The sequence below is a fragment of the Heloderma suspectum genome, chromosome 3 (assembly GCF_057233095.1).
Source record: "Heloderma suspectum isolate Gila_16-S chromosome 3, 16-S_ref, whole genome shotgun sequence".
Classification (NCBI taxonomy): Eukaryota; Metazoa; Chordata; class Lepidosauria; order Squamata; family Helodermatidae; genus Heloderma; species Heloderma suspectum.
This window is the reverse complement of record NC_139460.1, coordinates 55,869,608-55,890,583: the sequence shown is the minus strand read 5'-3', so window position 1 is coordinate 55,890,583 and position 20,976 is coordinate 55,869,608. Positions and strand designations below refer to the sequence as shown.

At 42.4% G+C, this 20,976-nt stretch overlaps 1 protein-coding gene across 7 annotated transcripts in view; it reads left to right on the top strand.

Moving 5' to 3' along the window:
- Nucleotides 1-5,221, top strand: part of CD47 (CD47 molecule) — a 97,953-nt gene extending 92,732 nt beyond the window's left edge. For all 7 annotated transcript variants that reach the window (XM_084843323.1, XM_084843322.1, XM_084843319.1 and 4 more), the window contains one exon: nt 1,840-5,221. In XM_084843323.1, coding sequence (XP_084699449.1) covers nt 1,840-1,851 — 12 coding nt within the window. In that variant the 3' untranslated portion in view covers nt 1,852-5,221. The remainder of the gene's footprint in view (nt 1-1,839) is intronic.
- Nucleotides 5,222-20,976: the final 15,755 nt, after the last annotated feature.

Here is a 20,976-nt window from a genome sequence, read left to right as displayed (position 1 = left end):
CACTTAGTGCAGGAGATGCCTTGAATGATCATGGTGTCCTGTAATGAGCCCGCAAACTTCTGTGAAGGAGCAGTCTAAATCACAGGATAAAAGCTCAGTGTGAAGGAGCCCTGACTTGTAGTAATTTGTCAAAGCTACCCTGTGAGCTTCGTGGATAAGCAGGGATTTCAGCTAGCTCCCCCAACTGCAGTTCCAGTACATTCAATTGTTTAATTGATTAATTATTAGGGCAGTATAGATAATGGGCAGTATAGATCATGTAGTGCTTAGGTACAATTTGATTTGCTTAACCTGTTCAACACTGGGAACATTGTTCTTGTGGGCTTGTAATACTCTGCCAAAGTCTTTTCAAATAGTCTGTATACTGTTCAGACATCCCATTGATGTGAAAACTTTGGAGTAACCACACCAGGTGGATTGTTCCTCAAAAATGTCAATTCAAAGAGATTGCCTTCCCCATGACCCTAGAATCAAAATGTAAAGTTTATTAAAGATCATGTTTACTAATAATGAATTCAGTTCTCTGAGTGCTGGTCCTTATGTAGCCAAAACAGCACCATCCATGCACAAGACGGAGGTGTCACCAGGCTTGGGGTACAAAAAACCTTAAGGAAAAAATCCTCAGGAGGAGTAAACTCAGCAAAAACAGCCCAGTGTGGACGGAGCATGTCTGACAGTTGGGGCGGGGGAGGCAGGGGGAAACAGGCTGGGGCTGAGAGAGGAACGGAATAGAGCAGGGATTCTCAAGCATTCTGCCCATCAGGGCCCTCTTGAGAGAGCTGAAAACAACTTAAGGTCCACCAGTCACAAAATGGTAGTGCAGGGTCAGAGCCAGTCACAAAATGGTGGCAGATAGAAGTGGAGTTTGTCATTATCAGCTGGCAATTACTGATATAATGTTATATTGCTACCTAATCCCTCTTTGGAAATGGCTAAATTCTTTGCTACAGCTTTTTCCTTGTAGCAGGGAGTTCCATAGATCAGCTTTCCTCAGGTGAAGTATTGACATTGGCTCTGAAGGTGTTACTCAGCCTCCCCATTTCGGGCAAAATTTGCCGATCCAGAGGCTCTACATAGTGAAGACTTTTCCTCCTTAAACCTACATGCTTCTCAAAGTGTTCTTACTTATCCCCTGTCATTTCTTCTCCCTTTCTTCTGTCACACTGAGCTTGTACTCTATCCCTCACTGCCAGTTTCTTTCATCCCCCCTTCCTGCTCCTTTTACACTCACTTCCTTCTATAACAACTTCCCTCTGTTATCCAATTACTCTGTGCTCCCAGTTTAAGAATAATTATTAAAAATATTAGCCAACCAACTCCTGCTGCCACACCTATCTATGTAGTGTGCTTGGCATGGCCACGGCACAGGGTGGTCAGGCAAAGAGGCAGTGGGCAGCCTGAAGCACTGAGACCAACCAGAAAGTAGGCTGAGACCTGTTGGTGAATCCCGGTCCACAGTTGGAGAAACACTGGAATAGGGTATCCTGACTGGAATACTGAACAGGAGCACTCCACAGGGCAACATCTTTGTTGCAGGACCCATTTTTTAGTTGCTAAAGTGAAATGTTTTCAAAATGAGTTGTTTCCAAAATGAGGTTTTTATTTATACGTCTGAAATATGTTCACAAATCTATTAATTTTCACAGACCGAACAGGGCTGTGAAAAGCAATTATACTGATATTGCATAGAGATTTCAACAGCAAATGACTTCATTGCTCTCATATTACCTTTCTTTTTTCAGTTTTAGGGATAGAAAGGTAATTTTTTGGAAGAATTTTAGATCCATGTTTTTTAAAGCAGCTCAGATCTGGAATAATGCTGTTGTGTTTATTTTCTAGGACCTGAAGTGAGATAACTGAATCTGATATGGACATGGGAACAAGTGGAGAGAGACTTTTGTTGATACACCGTGGCCTTGATGATGCACTACTCAAAGAAAAAGAAAATCAGGAAATTAACTTGTTTTGCATGCGTGGAAAAATGCTGTAATGACTTACATGATGTAACTTTATAGTCCCCGCAGTAGTAGATTTCAGAAGAGAAGTGAATGTATGCACGTGAGGTTTTTCTCTTTGGGGGTGGATGAGTGCAAGGATTCAAAGGACTCTTTTTACCCACTGTAATCTGTCTCTTTAGTGCTGCACTTCTCAGAATGATGTTGTACTGCCGCTTCGCATAAAGACCAAACTTCATGAAGGACTACTTTCAGACATTGCAAAGTTGGCACATTAGCTGCCTTCTGCTCTGGGCCAATTCTTGGCCACAGTGTAGCAACTACTTATATAGAGTGGCATCCCCATCCTCAGATTCATCATAAGTTGCACAACAGCAGTGCTGAAGGTGGAGTGGAGGTGTTGCCTATGGGTCATTAGTTTTCCTTGTTCACCCCCCTCCCCCCAGTAACTGTCCAGGCCAGGGCCAATTTATTTCCTCTTTCACTTACATTTTGGTACTACTTTTTCCAGGTAGCCTGAAAATTGGCCAACGTCAGTCCAGTGTGTAGAAAAGGTCAAGCTAAGCCAGCATTGCTATGTTTGAAAGTTATCTCAAGGTCACAGAACAGACTTCTATGGGACCACTTAAATCTTTATACTGCATGATAAATGATTCTATTTTCTTTCTTGGTTTCACTCACTCTTCTCTAAAAATCAATCCATATCTAACCTACCTACTATGCATTCATTCATTCATTCATTCATTCATTTATTAAATGTATTAATTGCCCATCTGGCCAGTCACCCGGCCACTCTGGGCCATGTACAACAGTACAATTTAAAACAGTAAGATTGGACATTGAAACATTGTTTAAAAATACCCTAACCCACCCCAAATGCCTGCCTGAACAACCAAGTTTACAGTGTGTGGTGGAAGCTCATTAAAGAGGGGCCATGGCGGAGTTCCTTAGGAAGGGAGTGGGGGCCACCACAGAGAAGGCCCTTTTGACATTTTCTACTACAAGTACAGAAACATTCCAATAAGGGAACTGTTTGTATAAGCTTTATTCATACCTATGTAGTGAGAGTATGAGTGGATGTGGTACAGGGTGAACAAATATTGTCCCTACTATGACATTTTTTAAAAACAAAAAACTACTTTAGCCTTTTTTTTCCCCCTAAAGAAGAGTGTAATTTCCAGCTCTTTTGGATGATCACAAAAGTCCCATCTACCCACTTGCTGTTAGTATTCCTGCTGTATATACTGTAATTTTTTGTGTGCTTTGGTGATCAGTATTGTAGTCTAAGTAACTTTCTGTTTTCCTGTTCTTTAATTAAAATGCTCTTTAAAAGCAAGGGCCAAGTTCAGCTTTAGTGACACAAATCCCAACATCTACAGTGCTGAATGTAGTCCTTTAATGTTCATAAAGCTAAGAATCAACCCGTAACAGTTCTGTAATGATTAAATCATATTTCTTTTCCATTTCTATACCCTGTAGTTACCAGAAACATATGCATAGAAACAGGAGTTGTTCTCTTCTAGACCATAGGTTGCCAGCATTCCTAATTAGATTGCAAATTCTTGAACTGAAATTCTGGTTTCTTGATCTTGCCTTTCAGTGGCTTACATGTGTAGGATTGATACAAGAGGATCCAAGGAACTGTGTGCCTGTCCAGTTTTTATGGACATTAAAAGTATTCTGTATAGAATCTGTTCTACACACTACGTGAAAAGGCCTTGTCTGCTTTTCTGCCACCTTCCCCCTGAGAATCACCCATTATAAATCTATTGTGAGAGCAATTGCATTATTTAAACCAACATCACTATTCTGAGTTCCTAACTTGTAGTTACCTCCCTTTTGTAAATTCAGGTCAGTTTCATGGAATGCTCTTCATTTGTTAGAATGTTCAATGGGACATTTATTCAAATCTCCTGATAGTTTTCCAGGGCAAACTGTTAGTGTGTTTGGGTTTGGGGGGGTTTCCTTATCAATAAATTGTGTTTCACATCTACAAAGGTACAGTGTTTCTTTTATTCCAAACTAGGTTAGGTATTTGCTCCATTATGCTCCCTATCCTCCCTTTCCTACCTGTACAACAAAACAAAAAAGGAAGGCTGAGCTCATAGAGCTTCCTGAGATGCTACAGACCTCATGATGTGAAAGGCGAATCCTTACCTACCTGCTATTCCTTCTGGACAAACTATTCAGCCTAGCATTTAATGACCAAAAAGTGATTTGAAAAAAGGGGCCCATTGGGAGACACTTGATGCGGTTTGGCTTACATTCTTGGAATACTATGCTCTGTGGAAGTAGAAATATCATATGTTGCCTCTGATTTTGAATATTTTATGTTTTACTCTGGTAGCATAGATAATTGCTCATATTTCTGCTGCAGTACTTTCAAAATGTATTTTTAGGCCTCAGGGTATACTGTAGTTTGATCCTCTAATAACTACTGAACTGGGTGGTTTAGTACACATGTCTAGTCTGAGTAAGGTGGGATTCAAAATTGGTGCTTATTACGAATGTGGTATTTGGGGATGTTCACCTCATAATGGCAAGGTTAGATTTCAAGCTTGTATATTGACTTTCATACTTTAAAGGTTTGGGATCTTGGCACTCTTATTTCATTAGGATATTGCGTATGCTTTAGGGCTCATCCTGAAGGCAAACAAAATTAAATGTATCACATTAGTTGGTGATCAGTTAATTCCATAGCATTGTAGTAAGTCTGATTCCTTACCAATAAATCTCATTTCTGGAGGATGCACAAAATGACAATTCCGTGGATTTATCCCATGCCACATATGAATTTGAAGTCTAATCATGCTGTTTGCCTTGCTAAACTATAGTTTTGTTTAAAACATATAAAGGAAAATAGCAGTAAAGAACATTGTATTGCCCTAGTAGACACAGCCAAATTCTTTTTCTATGAGTGGAATGGAAAATTTCTGAGAGTTATTGGAAGGGTTGGATTCTGCATATGCCCTTTTGAGGAAGATATAATATGTGCAAGAAAGCCATCTTCTTCAGATGTTTTGTGGCTACCATTCAGAAGTTTTAGCTTTCCTAAACTAGTCCTTTATTTTCCCTAATGTTTAAGAAACCAAAGTAGTTATGACTGTTTTAATGATTGCGTGGATTCATTTTTTGTATAAATATAAAGCCAAATCTTTGTTGTTTCTCCATTTGGAGAAATCTTTTAAACATAAGTGTGTTTTTATTTATTGAACATAGCTTTGTAAATAGAACTATATAATTAAAATAAAACCTGTTTTAATTTTTTTGTGTTTCTCCTTGAGTCAGCACAGCTCCAAGCAATAATTTCAAGCTCTGCTAGGCTACTTTTTCCATCACAGTAAGCCTGTAAATTGTTACAAATTTTCATTTAAATTATGTGCATAACAATGCCCATTTTTTTCATTGAAAATTTATGACCATTAAAATAGAAACAGTCAGTACTGTGGTGTTCCAACCAGTGTTTGAAACTGTGAGTTCAATACTACAGTCTAAATTGCCATATAATAAATGTTACATGTTTGAATTTATTTAAAACCATGCTTAACAAGTAAAGCTTAAATCATTAAATTCCTGGGCGTTACAAGCATCAGTGCAAATATAATAGAAATGAACTTTTCCAAGTGCAAATTCTCTGCTTTCCATGCTATGGGGAACATGTTACTGTGCACTTTAAGCCGCTGAAATCTTTGTAATACATAGTGCACATTATTCCTTCAAGTCAGATTATAGCATTTGTGGGTTTTTTTATTTTAAAAAACTTTTTAATGATTTGGTCTGAGAAATTATTTTGTCTGAGAACCTATGAGGAAAATGAATTTATCAGATCAGATGCTTGTCAGATAGAATCTTTTAACAATTACCTTTAAAGCACACTATTTCTCATGCATAAATTATTCAAACACACTTCTAGAAAAAAATAAAATTAAAATCCTTATATCTTGCTTATCATTATGCCAGTGTTTGTATTAATTGTGCAGGCCAGTGGTCTGCAAAGTGGGTGCGCGCACCCCAGACGATCTACTGGGGTGCGTTAGCTGCCTGATAATTGAGCAGCCTCCTGCTAGGGATGTACGAAAGTCACTTACCTTTAACGAAATTTGATTCGCGGTGGGGGGGAGGCGCTCCATCCCTCCCCCTGAAATTCTGCCTGGGGGGGAGGTGCTCTGTCCCTCCCCCCCAAAATTCTGGCCGGGGGGGAGGTGCTCCGTCCCTCCACCCCCGAATCCTGGCTTGCCGGGCCCGCAAATGGCGGCGGCCATAGCTGCCGTCGTTTGCGTCCCTGCAGTCAGCTGTGATAGGCTACGTAAATGTTTACGTATTCTATCACAGCTGAGTAAAAAAAAAACCCGCATGTACGCAAATGGCGGCGCCCATGGGTGCCGCCATTTGCGTTCCTTATTTTGGCACGTCTAGTCTACGTAAACATTTACGTAGACTACAGCGAAAATAAGGGGAACACAAATAGCGTAGCATCTACGCTATTTGCGTTCCCCTTATTTTCGCCGTAGTCTACGTAAATGTTTACGTAGACTAGATGTGCAAAAATAAGGAACGCAAATGGCGGCACCCATGGGCACCACCATTTGCATACGCGCGGTTATTGTTTTGTTTTTTTACTCAGCCGTGATAGGCTATGTAAACATTTACATAGCCTATCACGGTGTTTTTTAAAAATCTAGCCGTGATAGGCTACGTAAATCTTTACATAGCCTATCACATTTTGTTGTGTTTTTTTTTTACTGGAAATGGAGGCGGCAGCTGGTCGGAAGACCAGCCGCCGCAGCCGCCGCCGAACCGCCACCGGAGCCGCCGCCGCCAGGAGGATTCGCCCAAGGTAAGTCCCATCCCGGGGGGTGGCGGGGGGGTGGCAGACCGTTTCGCCACCAATTTTGGGGGGCCGAATGCACTGGCATTCAGCCTCCCCGAGATTCGTGGCGAAATTCTCTGACATCCCTACCCCCTGCTGTCCTGACGAGCTGCCAATGTGTGCAATGATGGTGGCAGCAGAGGCAGCAGGATGGGATGGGAGCTGGGAGGGAAACTCCATGGCATTTCTCTCTCTGCTCTAGTCCTATTCTGCCTCTGCCCCAGCCACTGAGAGCAATTGTGCCAGTTTCTGCCGGGCACAGCAGGGGAAGACACAGTTGCTTGCTCAGCCACAGCACTGGAGCAGTTGCCATTAGGGATGTACGAATCCCTTACCTTGTTCCAGGTGGGGCCGTCCGCGGTGGGGGGGAGGCAATCCCTCCCTCCCCCCAGAATCCTTCCTGACCGGCTCCGCTCTGTGGCGAGTCTGCGGAGCCGCCAGCCAGGGCCGCCCGCAGCCGGACCGCCGCCCGCTGCCGGGCTGCAGCCACAAATGGCGGCTGCTGTAGCAGCCACCATTTGTGTTCCTGCATTAGCCGTGATAGGCTACGTATATATTTACGTAGCCTATCACGAAAAGAGCAGGGATGCAAATGGCATAGCAGATGCTATTTGCATCCCTGCTCTTTGCCGTGATAGGCTACATAAATACCTATCACGGCTAAAGCAGGGAGAGAAATGGTGGCCACAGACCAGGGCAGCCATTCGCAGCTGGCAGACCAGGGGCAGCAGATGGACTGGGCGGCTGACACCAGGTAAGATCCGTCCCGGGGAAGCTTCACGGGGTGGCAGGGGGATTGCTCCATTCCACCACGGACTCCTGGGGGCTGGATTCTAAAGAATCCAGCCTCACTGGAGTCTGTGGCGGAATTCTCTAACAACCCTAGTTGCCATCCTCCCGAAGGACAGCAAATTTGTTCCAAATTGTTCCAAATTTCCTGACCTTTTCTGTGATGGCAAGTGGCTGTCAGTAGTATGCTACCTAGCAGATATTTTTGAAAAAACAAACACAATCTGTTTCTTCAAGGTAAAGGTGACATTTTAACAATGAGTGAGAAAGTAACTGCTTTTCGACAGAAATTCATGCTATGGAGAGAGCATTTTGAAAATGGATGTTTGGAAATGTTTCTATCAGTATGTGATTTTGTTGCTGAAAACAATCTAAATGTGTCACCCATAAAAACTCACATATCTGCACACTTTCTAAACTTGGAAACTGAATTTTGTAACCTGTTTAAAAATCTTCAAGAGTCGCAGTGGGTTTTGAGCCCATTTGTTAAAAATATAAAAATGCAGCACCTTCCAATTAGTTTGCAAGAACAACTGATTGACATCGGGATTCAGAGGAGGGCAACAAAGATGATCAGGGGACTGGAAACAAAGCCCGATGAAGAGAGACTGAAAGAACTGGGCATGTTTAGCATTGAGAAGAGAAGACTGAAGGGAGATATGATAGCGCTCTTCAAGTACTTGAAAGGTTGTCACAGAGGGGAAGGCCAGGCTCTTCTCAATCGTCCCAGAGTGCAGGACACGGAATAATGGGCTCAAGTTACAGGAAGCCCGATTCTGGCTGAACATCACGAAAAACTTCCTGACTGTTAGAGCAATATGACAATGGAACCAATGACCTAGGGAGGTACTGGGCTCTCCCACACTGGAGGCATTCAAGATGAAGCTGAACAGCCACTTGTCAGGGATGCTTTGACTTGGATTCCTGCATTGAGTAGGGGGTTGGACCTGAAGGCCTTGTAGGCCCCTTCCAACCCTACTATTCTATGATTCTATATGATTCTAAGATGCTCCCAAATGTTTTTTAGAGATCATTTGAATTTGAGAGGAGGGACCTACCTCCTCCAAAGGTAAACTGCCCAATATTGATAAATGTCTTGGTAATCCCAATAATTAGAAAATTTAAGGTCAGAGTATAAGTACACCTTATAAGGTGTACCTGTAATTCAAGCAACACAGAAAACACAACTGAATTGTTATGAACTGTTCTAGTTTAGTGGCATTTGGAATACAAAAGCTTGATAGGATGCAATTACCAATTTATTTACTTTTTATTATTATTTTTCCTTTGCTGGCAAGAGCTACAAAATAAGTTCCTACTGATGTGTTTTATTTATAAAACATCAGTCCAGATTGCTTTGAACCTTAAAGATGGACTACAAATAATTTTAAACAAATAAATTACCCCATCCCTGTTTTAAGCTTACGTTGCATTTTTCTGAATTCCCACTTCACTGGCTTACATGTTCAGCCTAGCCCAAATATCTGCCTTTACTTTCCTCTTATGGAACATTATCTTGCTGACTAACTCTTCATTAAACATTGACTGGGCTACATAACATATTTTGTATTTTGCCCTTGTATCCTCCAGGGCTTGTCCATTTGTTTGGCATACTTCAGCTTAATACTCCTAGAGTTACTCATGTGGAAGGTGTACATGGGTTGGTAATTTTTTTACTTATAAAATTTCTTTGCACTCTTTCATCACCAAAGGTGATTACAGGGTGGTGTACATTAAATTATAAAAAACAATCTAATGTAAGTGTAAAAACAAAACCAGAGGCATAAAAACCATAAAGTCAGCAAAATAAAATGAAATCAATTTAGACTGAAACTGAATTAAAGTTACAAATGTCAAAATACAGGAACACTTTAATGGGGTGCTAAAAAGAATACAGAGTCAACACCGATCTTATTTTCCTCATGGTATCCCAAAATTGGGTGCCATCAAACAGATGGTCATTTGTTTTGTAGATGAATAGTGCACTTCTTGCAACGATGGTATCTTATTTAGGCCCAGACGTCAACAGGCTTAGAATTGTCCAGTGATCTTCCTGGGTGTTGGGAGTTGAAATGAGGACTCCTTGGTACAGCTCCAACACTCTTGACACTACACTGGTTTCTTTCTCTAATATGGTTTCAGATATAATAGTTTTTGGTTTAGTTTGTAGCCTACCTTTCTATCTGTGAATAGACCAGAGTTCACATAACAAGGCTTTCCTGTCTCCTTCTTTCCTGTGAACCTCATGAAAATCTCCTGGTTTCAGAGGAGAAAGCCCTTGGGAATGGTGTAGGATACTGGGAGTGGGGAAAGATTGCAGAAAGAGAAAGGCGTTGATGAAAATTACCTCCTCATATAGGAATGGAGGAGCAGCTCAGGATCCAAGCCTATATCATTTAAAACAAAATAGTTGCAATAATTAAATACATAAAGCAAGCAGGTTCAATGTTAGTTGAATCATATTTCATCTTTAGTTAGAAAAGTGGGACAACACATTCCACCTAGTTTGGAAGGTGACCAAACAAACTTCTTGAATGAACAAAAAACAGGTTTCTCATTAAAAAAACACAAAAAACATAACAACCAAAGGGTGTTCCAGGAATCATATTTTAAAAAGTTGTACACCTCATTTATTCTTAATTGGTTAAAGTAGATTGTTCCTAGGTTCAAAACTTGCCTCGTTAGGCCTTGTGTGTGCTTCCAGTGACTGACTTCAGCAGGCAACATTCAAACCTGCTCTGAATTCTGTTCTTCACCACTTCCCTGAAGAAAAAATTTATACTTGAAAGTCAAGTTAAAAGTATAAAGCCTTCTAGAGATGGTGTCTTCAAAATCATGATTTTTTAAATTGGTAGTGCTTCTGTGTGTAACCACCACTTTTACTCAACCCACCCAATATTGCTGGAAGGGATCATTGATATCAGATCCCTAGATGCTCAATTAAAATAAAATGTATTGCTCACAGCTGTCATCAGAACTGTAGAAGTGCAGAGGACAATTTTAACACGGTTCACAGGATTGTTACTTAAGTTTAACCTACAATGAACAGAGTCTAACTTTCCCATAGCTAAACTGAATATGCCTTTGAATTCAGGGGGAAGTGTGCATCTATAAGAGACAGGAGAATTTGATTTTTAATGAGCCAGCTGAATAGCTTTCTTTGGTATGTGATAAAGAATGCAGGAAGTTATTAGTTGCAATCACAGGAGAAGCCTGGCATGTGTCAATGTCGCATGCTACACAAGTAACAGTAAATCAATGCTTTAGAGACCTGTAAATTCAGCTGCCAACGAACTCTGCTTGGTCTGTCTTTCCCATTAGGCAGACAGCGTTGTACTGAGGATAATGGAGTGACCTGAGATTCAGGTCAAAGCCAGAATGTCTATTGATGTTTTGTCATTCTCTGCTGTTCTGCAGAGAATCCATTAATAAGAACAGTAGAACTACAAACCTCAAGTACTGGCCTAAAAAGTGCATCTCTTCCATTTTTTAAAATGGAGTGATTCTGACATCTGATCTTCGTGGCTTTCCTGTTTTCTAAAGCTTCTCTCTGGTAATGGTGTCTGGGGTACCTTTTAGTTGGTTTGTGGAGAGGCTGTGATAGTGCTGTGGGCCGAAGAGTTCATAAGCAGAGTGTCCCTTAGGGCGCAATCCTATGCATGTTTAGACAGAGAAAAGGCCTACAACTCCCGGGAATGCTGGGAGTTGTAGGCCTTTTCTCTGTCTAAACATGCATAGGATTGCGCCCTTAATGTCTTAGCTGAGGCTTGACAAAGGTGAGCAGAATCATATATATGGTGACTCCTGTGCTGGACTGACTGACTGACTAGCTCTTGTGTGGGGATCTTCAGGGCACAATCCTATGCATGTTTAGACCAAAAAAAAATGTCCTACAACTCCCAGCATTCCCCAACCAGCACTGCTGACTGGGGAATGCTGGGAATTGTAGGACCTTTTTCTGTCTAAACATGCATAGGTTTGCACCTTACGTTACTTAGAATGTCCAAAGCATCTCAATTACTAGAAGAAACTGAAATCAGGAAATGTATGCATCTCTGCCTCAAAATGGGGGCTTCAAATGACACATAGGTGTGGAATTTGGCATGCATGCAAAGGAACCTATGTTTCTAGGGAAGCCTGAAAATGGGACATTTTGTAAATCCTTCTCACCTCATACAGGTGACATTCCCTGTCCAATAGGCACATGGAGGGAGGGGCAGGATTGTGACTGCGGACCCTGGCCTATACACCACATGTACAGTTGACTGCCTGAACAGAGCCTACATGTGGTGTAGCAGCTAGAGTGTTGGACGGGGAATCAGGAGTGGGATTCTAGTCCCCACTCGGCCATGGAAGCTCATTGGGTGACTTTGGGCCAGTCACAGACTCTCAGCCCAACCTACCTCACAGGTTTGTTGTTGTGAGGATAAAATAGAGAGGAGGAAGATAATGTGTGCTGCCTTAGGTTCCTTAAGGAGGAAAAAAAGACAGGATATAAATGTAATAATAATAATAATACATGTATCAGGCTGTACATAGACATGCTTTAGGAACTTGTTCTTCGCAAATTTCGATAAAGACTACTCAGGTCACTTCCCAGGCTAATCTGTGGATCAGAACGCAGTTGCCTTTTGGATTTCCTACTGTGGTTGTAATGCCGCTCTGTGTTCTTCATATGTGACTTCTCCTCACCAGCTATTATGAAACCCCAAATGGTTAAGTTGCTTCTACAGCCCCCAGGAAGCTGACATTTTGTACAGTGGTCTTCCACGGCATTCTGATTACTAGAAAAGTCTAAAAAATGGGCATATTTACATTTAGCAGTCAAAATTCAGAAGTTGATACAGAGCATAGGAACATGCAAAGCTGCCTTAATCTGATTCAGACCCTTGGTCCATCTATCTCTGCATTATGTCCACTGACTGGCAGCCGCTCTACAGAAGACTTTTCCAACCTTACCTAGGCTGGATCTACACTTACCGCCTTTTTTTGCTTCCAATGAGGTTTCACTGCCTGCCTTTCACACCACGCAGTAGCCACCTCGAATTGGAACCGGAATTTCCCACTTCCGTGCTCCTGCTTTCAATACCCTAATATCCCAGTATTTCCCCTTAATGTGCTCTGATTTTCTGCCTTTGCTACCATATCCAGTCATAGTCCCCTCCCCCGCCTGTCCATATGCAGCGGTGTTTGTATTTCTCTCCTGTCCAATCACAGCTCTCGACGGCCCCATGTCTTCTTCCGGCTACCGATTGCATAGCTTCCTCAGCAGACCCTGTTTCTTCAGCAACAAGCAAAGGGCTGGATGTGCGCGCGCTTGTCTGATCTCGGAAGCTAAGCGGGGTCGGCCCATGTCAGTAGTTGGATGGGCGACCACCTGGGAATCAGGCTTCCTGCACTGAGCAGGGGGTTGTTGTATCCCTTCAAATGAGATTAAGTTTTACCCCCTCCTGTCCCCCTCTCTGGATGTTTTTTTTTTAAAATGCAGGTGTTATCCTCGCAGAATCAGAGCTTCTCCGGGATTTTTTTTTTCTAATTCAGGCATGATCTTCGAAGTTGTGAAGCTTCACAGCTTTGAAGCTTTGAAGAGCATGCCTGAATTAGAAAAAAAATATCACAGAGAAGCCCCAATTCTGTGAGGATAACACCTGAATTTCAAAAAAACCCACACATCCAGAGCAGGGGATAGGAGGGGGTAAAACTTAAATCTCATTTGAAGGGATACAACAACTCCCTGCTCAGTGCAGGAAGCCTGATTGCCAGGCAGTCGCCCATCCAACTACTGACCGGGGCCGACCCTGCTTAGCATCCGAGATCAGACAAGCGCGTGCAGGAAAACAGCAGGAAAACAGCATAGCACTCGAGTGTGAACCGAGCTTGCACATTCGATGAAGCACTGCAACGGGGAAAATGGGTGGGTGTGAATAATCACGTTTTAATGCGAGAGTGTTTCACCTGACAGGACACCGAATTCATTGAGATGGCGGGGGCAATGTAGATCAGACCCTAGAGATTCCAGGGGCTGAACCTGCCACTTTGTGCATACAAGACACATACTCTAACACTGAGCTACAGCCTTCCCCCTGCAAACTGCATGTTGGGCAGAATATTTGACTGAGAGGCTTGTTGCCCTTTCACACAGTTTGGGGGAGAGTAACAGCCAGCATGTATGTATATAAATTTCCTTGACAACAATAGTGTATACTAACTAGGTTTAGGTTCTTCTTCTTGTTGCCACTAAAAAAAAAAAGCACCTAGTGCTTGAAAGCAGGTATGGACTAAGATGCAGCATATACATTAAGGAGTAATTTGCCTTTTATTGCAGTTTAGTTTAAGAATAATTTAATCTGCAGTTAGTTACATTGTTACATTCTTCCAAGTCCATCAGGTGAAAAGTAATGTGTAGCTTCCTTTCAAATGATATATAGCAAAAGGAGAGGACCCTGCAGGATTAGACTAAATGTTTTCCTTTCTCAGCCACCCACTGAGAAGTAAAGGGTGAAGCCACTGATATACTCCAAAACACCTTTTCAATAACTGTAGGCAATCTTAAAATCATGTTCATTCAACATGATCCTGGTTTTACATCTTAATGAAAATCCTATGAGAAAATTCACACTTCCAATTGATTGTGCATTTTCCCTGCTAACCAATATATTTGCCCCTACTTTGTGAACGGATATCATTAATCCTAAAATGTGGTTTCTGATTTCTAGTTTCATAGTCTCAAGGCCTTTGAGAAAGTACTTTTCTTTGTTTCTATACTCTGGTGATTTACAAAATAATCTGAATAACTTTATTTACAATACCAAGTCTCAGTTGGATTCCGAGTAACATGACACTCGTGTGTCAAAATGTTTCCAAAATGCTTCTATGCAAATTGAAGTACAGAAAGCAAGGTAGAATGCAATATAATGTTTATGGAGACTGTATCTATATACTCTATGACATCTCTGTGTAATAGTTAAACACAGATCCCTCCCACCCTGACAACTGAACCCTGAAAATCTGTAATGCAGGGGAAATGTACAGCTTCTCATTAGGTAGGTGATGTATTGCTGCTCTTGTCCATTTAATCTCCATACTGATTGTGTAGTGAAGTACTTTGTTCACTCAGAGCCTTCCTTGGTTTCCTTGTATCTTAAACTCAAAGTATGTGAGACTTATTAGTAGCATATTTATCAGGCAATCACTGCAGCTGTCTATTATGAGGTTGGCAGGCAAAATATAAATGTAGTTCAGTTGAATATTAGAGCAAAATATTTAGCTCTCATTCTTCTCTCAACCACCATCACTAGTTGGATTCTCTTGAATACCAGCATTTTCCTCTTAACTCCAGCAATTACCTTCTCCACCCCCACCTCCATACTTCGATGCTCATGTCTGTTTCGCAGGCATCTACTGTTCTGTATATCACTAACCACCTTTTCCAGACTAAGAAGATCCAGTTTTGCAATCCAGCAATGCTAATATTCTCATTGTTCACCAGCAAATTTCTGTGTTGATACTCAAATCATCTTGGTTGAGTGTTCTAACAAAAACTCAAATAAGCCTTCTTGTTATCAGTCTGCAAGCCATCCATAAACGTTGGCTGAACTGTCATGATGTCATGGACTGTTCATAATCACACAGCCACTTGGGGGGACAACAATAACATGTTGATCAAACAGTGCAGCTTCTACTAGGAAAGTGAGAGATCAGTATGGCTGAAACCAAGGCAGGATCTACACTAGAGTCTCTTTTGTGTGTGAGTCACCATCATGCCCACATTTTATCAAAACTTGATGATTGCTCTGGGGGCACATGCAAGTTAGTACAGCACAGTATCCACCCCATGTATGACACAATCAAGTGCCACACACAAATACATAGTTTTCTAATTGTGGTATATGTTGGAGGAATATGAAAGGTCATATTAGGGTAGAATTCTATGGCCGCTAGACAGTGTCTAGATGGCCATGGGATTTTTCAGTTTCTAGGAATCAAACTTGGAGCCAGGGCTCCGAGCTCGGTTCCCAGAAACCTGAATCCATGCCCCCTTCTCCTGCTGCCTCATAGGCAGCACAGTTTGTCCCCAGTTTTGCACTTGTAAGAGCATTGCAGAGCAGGTAACAAGGGGTTGTGCCCTGGGACAGGGATGGGAGGAGACCACAGAAGTGCCATTACAATGCTTCTTATACAGCATGTGAGCTTCCCCCCCCCCCCCGGCTCTGACACGCCCCAGTTAGACAACCAAAATTTGCCGTCTAGCTGCAAATGCAGGGCAGCTGGAGTACAGAGGAAAGGAACCCCTCTGTGCTCCACCCACCCTACATTGGACAGTCTGCCGCCTCCGAGTTTGGAGGCGGCTGACTATCCCCATAGGATTGCACCCTTAGTTGCTGTTTGTAGTGCAAGCACATGTCACAAACCTCGGTATAGTTCTGCAAATGCATGGAAATGGGAGCGCATGTTGCCATTTCAGTTTCCTTTTTCTCTTCCATTTTTCTGAGTCTGCTGACTGCATGTGCACTTTGGATGGTGCTCAGTAGTGCAGGTTTAGAAATAAATTGCATGGCAGTAGTGCACAGCGGCACTGCTCTGTACATGTGCTTTCAAAAAGGGTATATGCAAATAAATCATAAAGGTGAAGGCTGTGGGGGAGAAAAGGTGGAGATGTCATGGTGGTGCTGCCATCACTGTTCTCTCCCTGCCCAGGCAGATGCCCTGCTGCCATTGGCCAGGGAATTTTTTCTGCTCCTTCAGGCCCTTGGAGGCTCCCGCCTCCCAGTTGGGGCCATGGGATGAGCCAGCAATGCTGGCTCTCAGTGGCAGCAGGGTGGCACAGGATTGGACACCAGGGATCAGATGGGCCCCTTGCTGCCATTCTCCTTGGGCAGCCTTTGAGCTACTGTAGCCTCCTTCTCCTCCTCTGCTTGTTCCTTTGGCATGCTATCCGCAGAGGGAACAATCGCTGTTCGTTTTCGTTTGTTTTTTCTTGCCCGCAAATACCATAAAAATTAGTGCAAGGAAAGAACAGGAAATGAAAGAGAAGACATGGGGGTGGGTAAAGAAGAAGGTGGGAAATAACGTTAAAGCCACACCTACTGGTAAGAGTCATAATACCACTAGGTTGGAACACACATGATTTTGTATCACATGGAAACCACAAGCTCTGGAAAAACAGCCATAAAGGTGTTTTGGGAAACAATTCAGTATTGATGGAGAAACAGCATCAGCACAATGGGTTAGGGTGTGCACTGCATATCCCAAGCATGAGCTAGATGTTAAGAGTACTGGGATAAAATGCTAATGTAGATTAGCCCCAAAACACAGGGCCTAGAGACAGAAAGTTGTGTGGCACATATGGGCACTAAGGTCCAAGGAACAGCTGAGTGGAAAGAGGTCACACAAGAACAGTTGCCAAAGTATAGAGAGGACACAGGCCTGAGAGAGAGAGAGAGATGTTAGACTCAAATGGGTAGAGGGGATCTTACTTGAAGCTTAGAAACTGGGGGAGATGTGCACTGTTGGTAGGATGGGAGTAAAAAAGCAATTAAACTTTAGAGTAGAAGTTTTGGACAGAAGGTCCAAGGGGCTGAGCTGAGGGTCTAGCATTCACATTTGATTTGAACTAGCAAATCAAATATTTGGCTGCAGTTCCCCAATATATTATATCATTGCTATAGTAACACCTTGAATTACCGGGCTAAATTAGGTCCCCAGATAGCTTGCTACAAATGCATAATTAATATATATTTATACTCATTTTAAATAGAGAGCAATTAGTGTGAAGAAACTAAAAAGAAATTAAAATGTGAACGTTACTAATCTAATATTTAATACTAGTATTAAGCGCATAGCATTAATCAAGGAATGAATATTGTTTAATGACATGTGAAAAGACTCAGCACAGCAATAGTACGACTTAACTATTAAGAGAAAGGCTCTCTAAATGCCATAATTGTTTCTACTGCTTTGCAGAAAACTTTGAGGAAGTTTTGCTATCTATCTAGAAACCCTTCCTGTATACTTTGTATTTATGGTGGTATCATGCAGTGTAAGCTAACTAGAGGCATAACGTCACAGTGTAGACCACCATGGTCTGCTGGAGTGGGGATGAAAAGCAGGAAGGCGCCAACTGCAGGAAAAGGAAACCTCCATGTGCATAGAAAAAGATTTATTTAAAGCCCATTGAGTTTCAAATAGATGTTCTTCTGCAGGGTCACTCTTTTTAATCATACACACAAACGTGTACGCGCGCGCACACACACACACACACACACACATTATAAAATATGCAAAGAAAATAAAACTGATTGTCAAGGAATGATACTGGAATCATCCATTCAAAACAGATATTTTCATCCTCCACAAAGAGTCAGGCTGTTCCAGAAGTGTAAAAAAGCTTTCTTCCAAAACTTGAGCTGGATTGTGTGACACAACGATGTCTTGTTGGCATAGCCATAGATAATAAAGGAGTATCATGTAATCACAAACATGTCATAGTTTTCTACTGCTCTGGCCACTCTCAGCTTGTATGTTAGCTTTTCAGAAAGTGTGACCTGCCACATACTCTCAAACTAATCCTCTATAGACAGATCCACCAAGGTTTTCCACCATTTAGCTACCTCCAACCTCAACACTGCCGATAGCATTCTGATTAGATCCTTATGAAGCACAGCTTTATTGACACCCTCAAACCAAGGGGCACTCTTGAACAATCATTTTCAATCTAGTACTTACCCATTCTTGCAATTTGTTTCTTTGGCTGGTGTGGGCCAAGATTCCTTTTCAGCTTTTTGTAGCAACTGTGAGAGCTGCTAGCATAAATGGAGGAAGGGAAGTGGAGAGGCAAAGCCAAGCCTGGTGATGCTCCTTCTGTCATGTAGTCCAGCTCCCAGCCACTGTGCACCACTGCCCAGAACTCCTGTTTCTCTTGTAACCCCATCTTTCTGTCTACAAAATGCAGCTTCTGTTCTTTAGGCCATGAGACTTTTTCTACGTTCCCCTTAGTTGGTCCTCCTTCCTTCATTTCCCTCTTTCTGTGCCTGTGTTTTCCTCATCTTGCATCTCCTGTACTTACTCTTCCCATAGCTTCCTGAATTTTGTCCGTTGGTGACTCTGTCCCCACCCCACAGTTTCTTTGCCTCCTAAGATGACTACTAGTAGGGCTACTGGTCATGATGCCTATATGCTACCTTCAAGGTTAGAGACAACATGGGGATCAACAACAGGAAATGGAAGGTTACCAGCATGAGACTTAATACAAGCCAAAGCAACTTCCCTTGGAGAAGCCTGCCTATAAAGTTCCCATGCTTCCTGTTTCATTCTCTGCAGCTGTTTATCAGCATTAAGAACACATAATTTCTGAAAACACAAGCCAGAGGTGTTATTACCGTAATCATCATAAAGTACCTTGACCCTTCATAAAATAGATGAAGACTGCTGTATAACGTAAGTTAATGTGCTGTATACATAGTAAAGGTACACCAGAACGCCAGTAAGGAACTTGGAAAACCATTTTATCTCCTGAGTATGTTTATCAGAAATAAGGCAACAACTTAAGTCTTCACAAAGTGGGGTTAAGTTTTGTCCATCCATCCATCCATCCATCCATCCATCCATCCATCCATCCATCCATATTTATATACCCCCTTATCTGCTAAAAAGCCATCAAGGTGGCATACAACAAAACATTGCAACGATAAAAACAAGAACACTAAAAACCGTTAAAATATTAAGACGTATGCATCGTAAAAGGCTAAACTGAAAAGTGACTTTACATCCCTTCTAATTAAGGCCAAGAGAGTGGGGCCATTCCTAGTTCTTGAGGGAGCGCTTGGGTAGGTTTGTAGTGAGACAGGCGGTCCCTTAGATAACTGGGTCCTAAGCCATTTAGGGCTTTAAAGGTTAAGATCCATACCTTGAATAGAGTCCAAAAAGCAATGGGCAACCAGTGCAGGTCTTTTGGAACAGGTGTAATATGGCTCTAATGCCATGCATGGGTTAGCAGCCTGCTGCATATTATGGTGGTGGGATTTGGGACAACATTATGTCTTGGGATCACAAATTTATTTGAATCTTACCCGCATGTCCAGAGCTTAATTGGAGGGCAGCTGGGCACAGACCTCCAAGTCCAATTTGGACTTTTACCACAGGCCTAGGTGCTGCATTTTGCACAAACTGAAACTTCAGGACACTGTTCAGGAGTACCCTGATGTAGAGTGCATTGAAATAGTCTAAACGTGATGTAACCAAGGCATGGATATCTGTTGCCAAGTCAGACCAATTCAGGAAGGGTTGCAAATGGAGCATCAAGCGTCATTGTGCAAATGCACTCCTCCTAGCCACTGCTGCCACCAGGAGATTCAGGGACAGCATAGGATCAAGGAGCACTCCCAAACTATGGACCTGATCCTTCAGGGGGAGGGCAATCCCTTCTGGAACAGGTTGAGTTCCAGTTCATGAGTCAGGCTTTCTACTGACCAAGAACAATTCCATCTTGTCTGGGTTTAGCTTCAGCTTGGTCACCCTCAGCTTATTGGTGGCACCTTAATCCACAGCTTTGCATGACCTCTCCCAACAGTTTCATGTAGATATTAAACAACATGGGGGACAAGATAGAACCCTGTTGGACATCACAGGCCAATGGCTGTGGAGTGCAACATTAATCCCCCAGCACCACTTTCTGGATATAGCCTGACAGAAAGGACTAGAACCACTGCAAAACAGCACACCCAAGGCCCAGCCCTGCCAGACAGTCCAGAAGAATACTATGGTTGATGGGATCGAAAGCCGCTGAGAGGTCCAAGAGAAATAATAGGATTGTGCTCCCCCCATCTAGTTCTCTGTGTAGGTCATCCACTAAGGTGACCAAAGCAGTCTGAGTGCCTTATCCTGGCCAAAACTCCAATTGAAATGGGCTCAGATAATCAGATGCACCACCTTCTTGATCACCTTAGCCAAGAATGGTACATTTGAGAATGGCCTATAGTTAGATCTCCTGGGTCAAGGTACAGTTTCTTGAATAAAAGTCTTATTGCTGCCTCTTTTAAGCAAGAGGGAATCACCCCCTCCCACAAAGAGGCATTAATCACTTCCCTTAGCCACATCATCAGTCAAACCTTGGCCTTTTTAATGAGCCAAGAAGGGCAAGGATTGAGTACACAGGTCTTCACTGCTCCAGATACCCTGTTCACATCCTTGAGATCTACACACTGTTATAACACATATTCAGCCAGCCATTTGTTGTAACTATGATGAAGAATGGTTTTATGTGAAAATTCCCATTTATGGATGGTCTTTTGCAATCATTGTTGAGGAGGTGTCCCAAAATGGTCCTAAAATGCATTGGAAGACTCACATGGTGTTGTTGTTTTT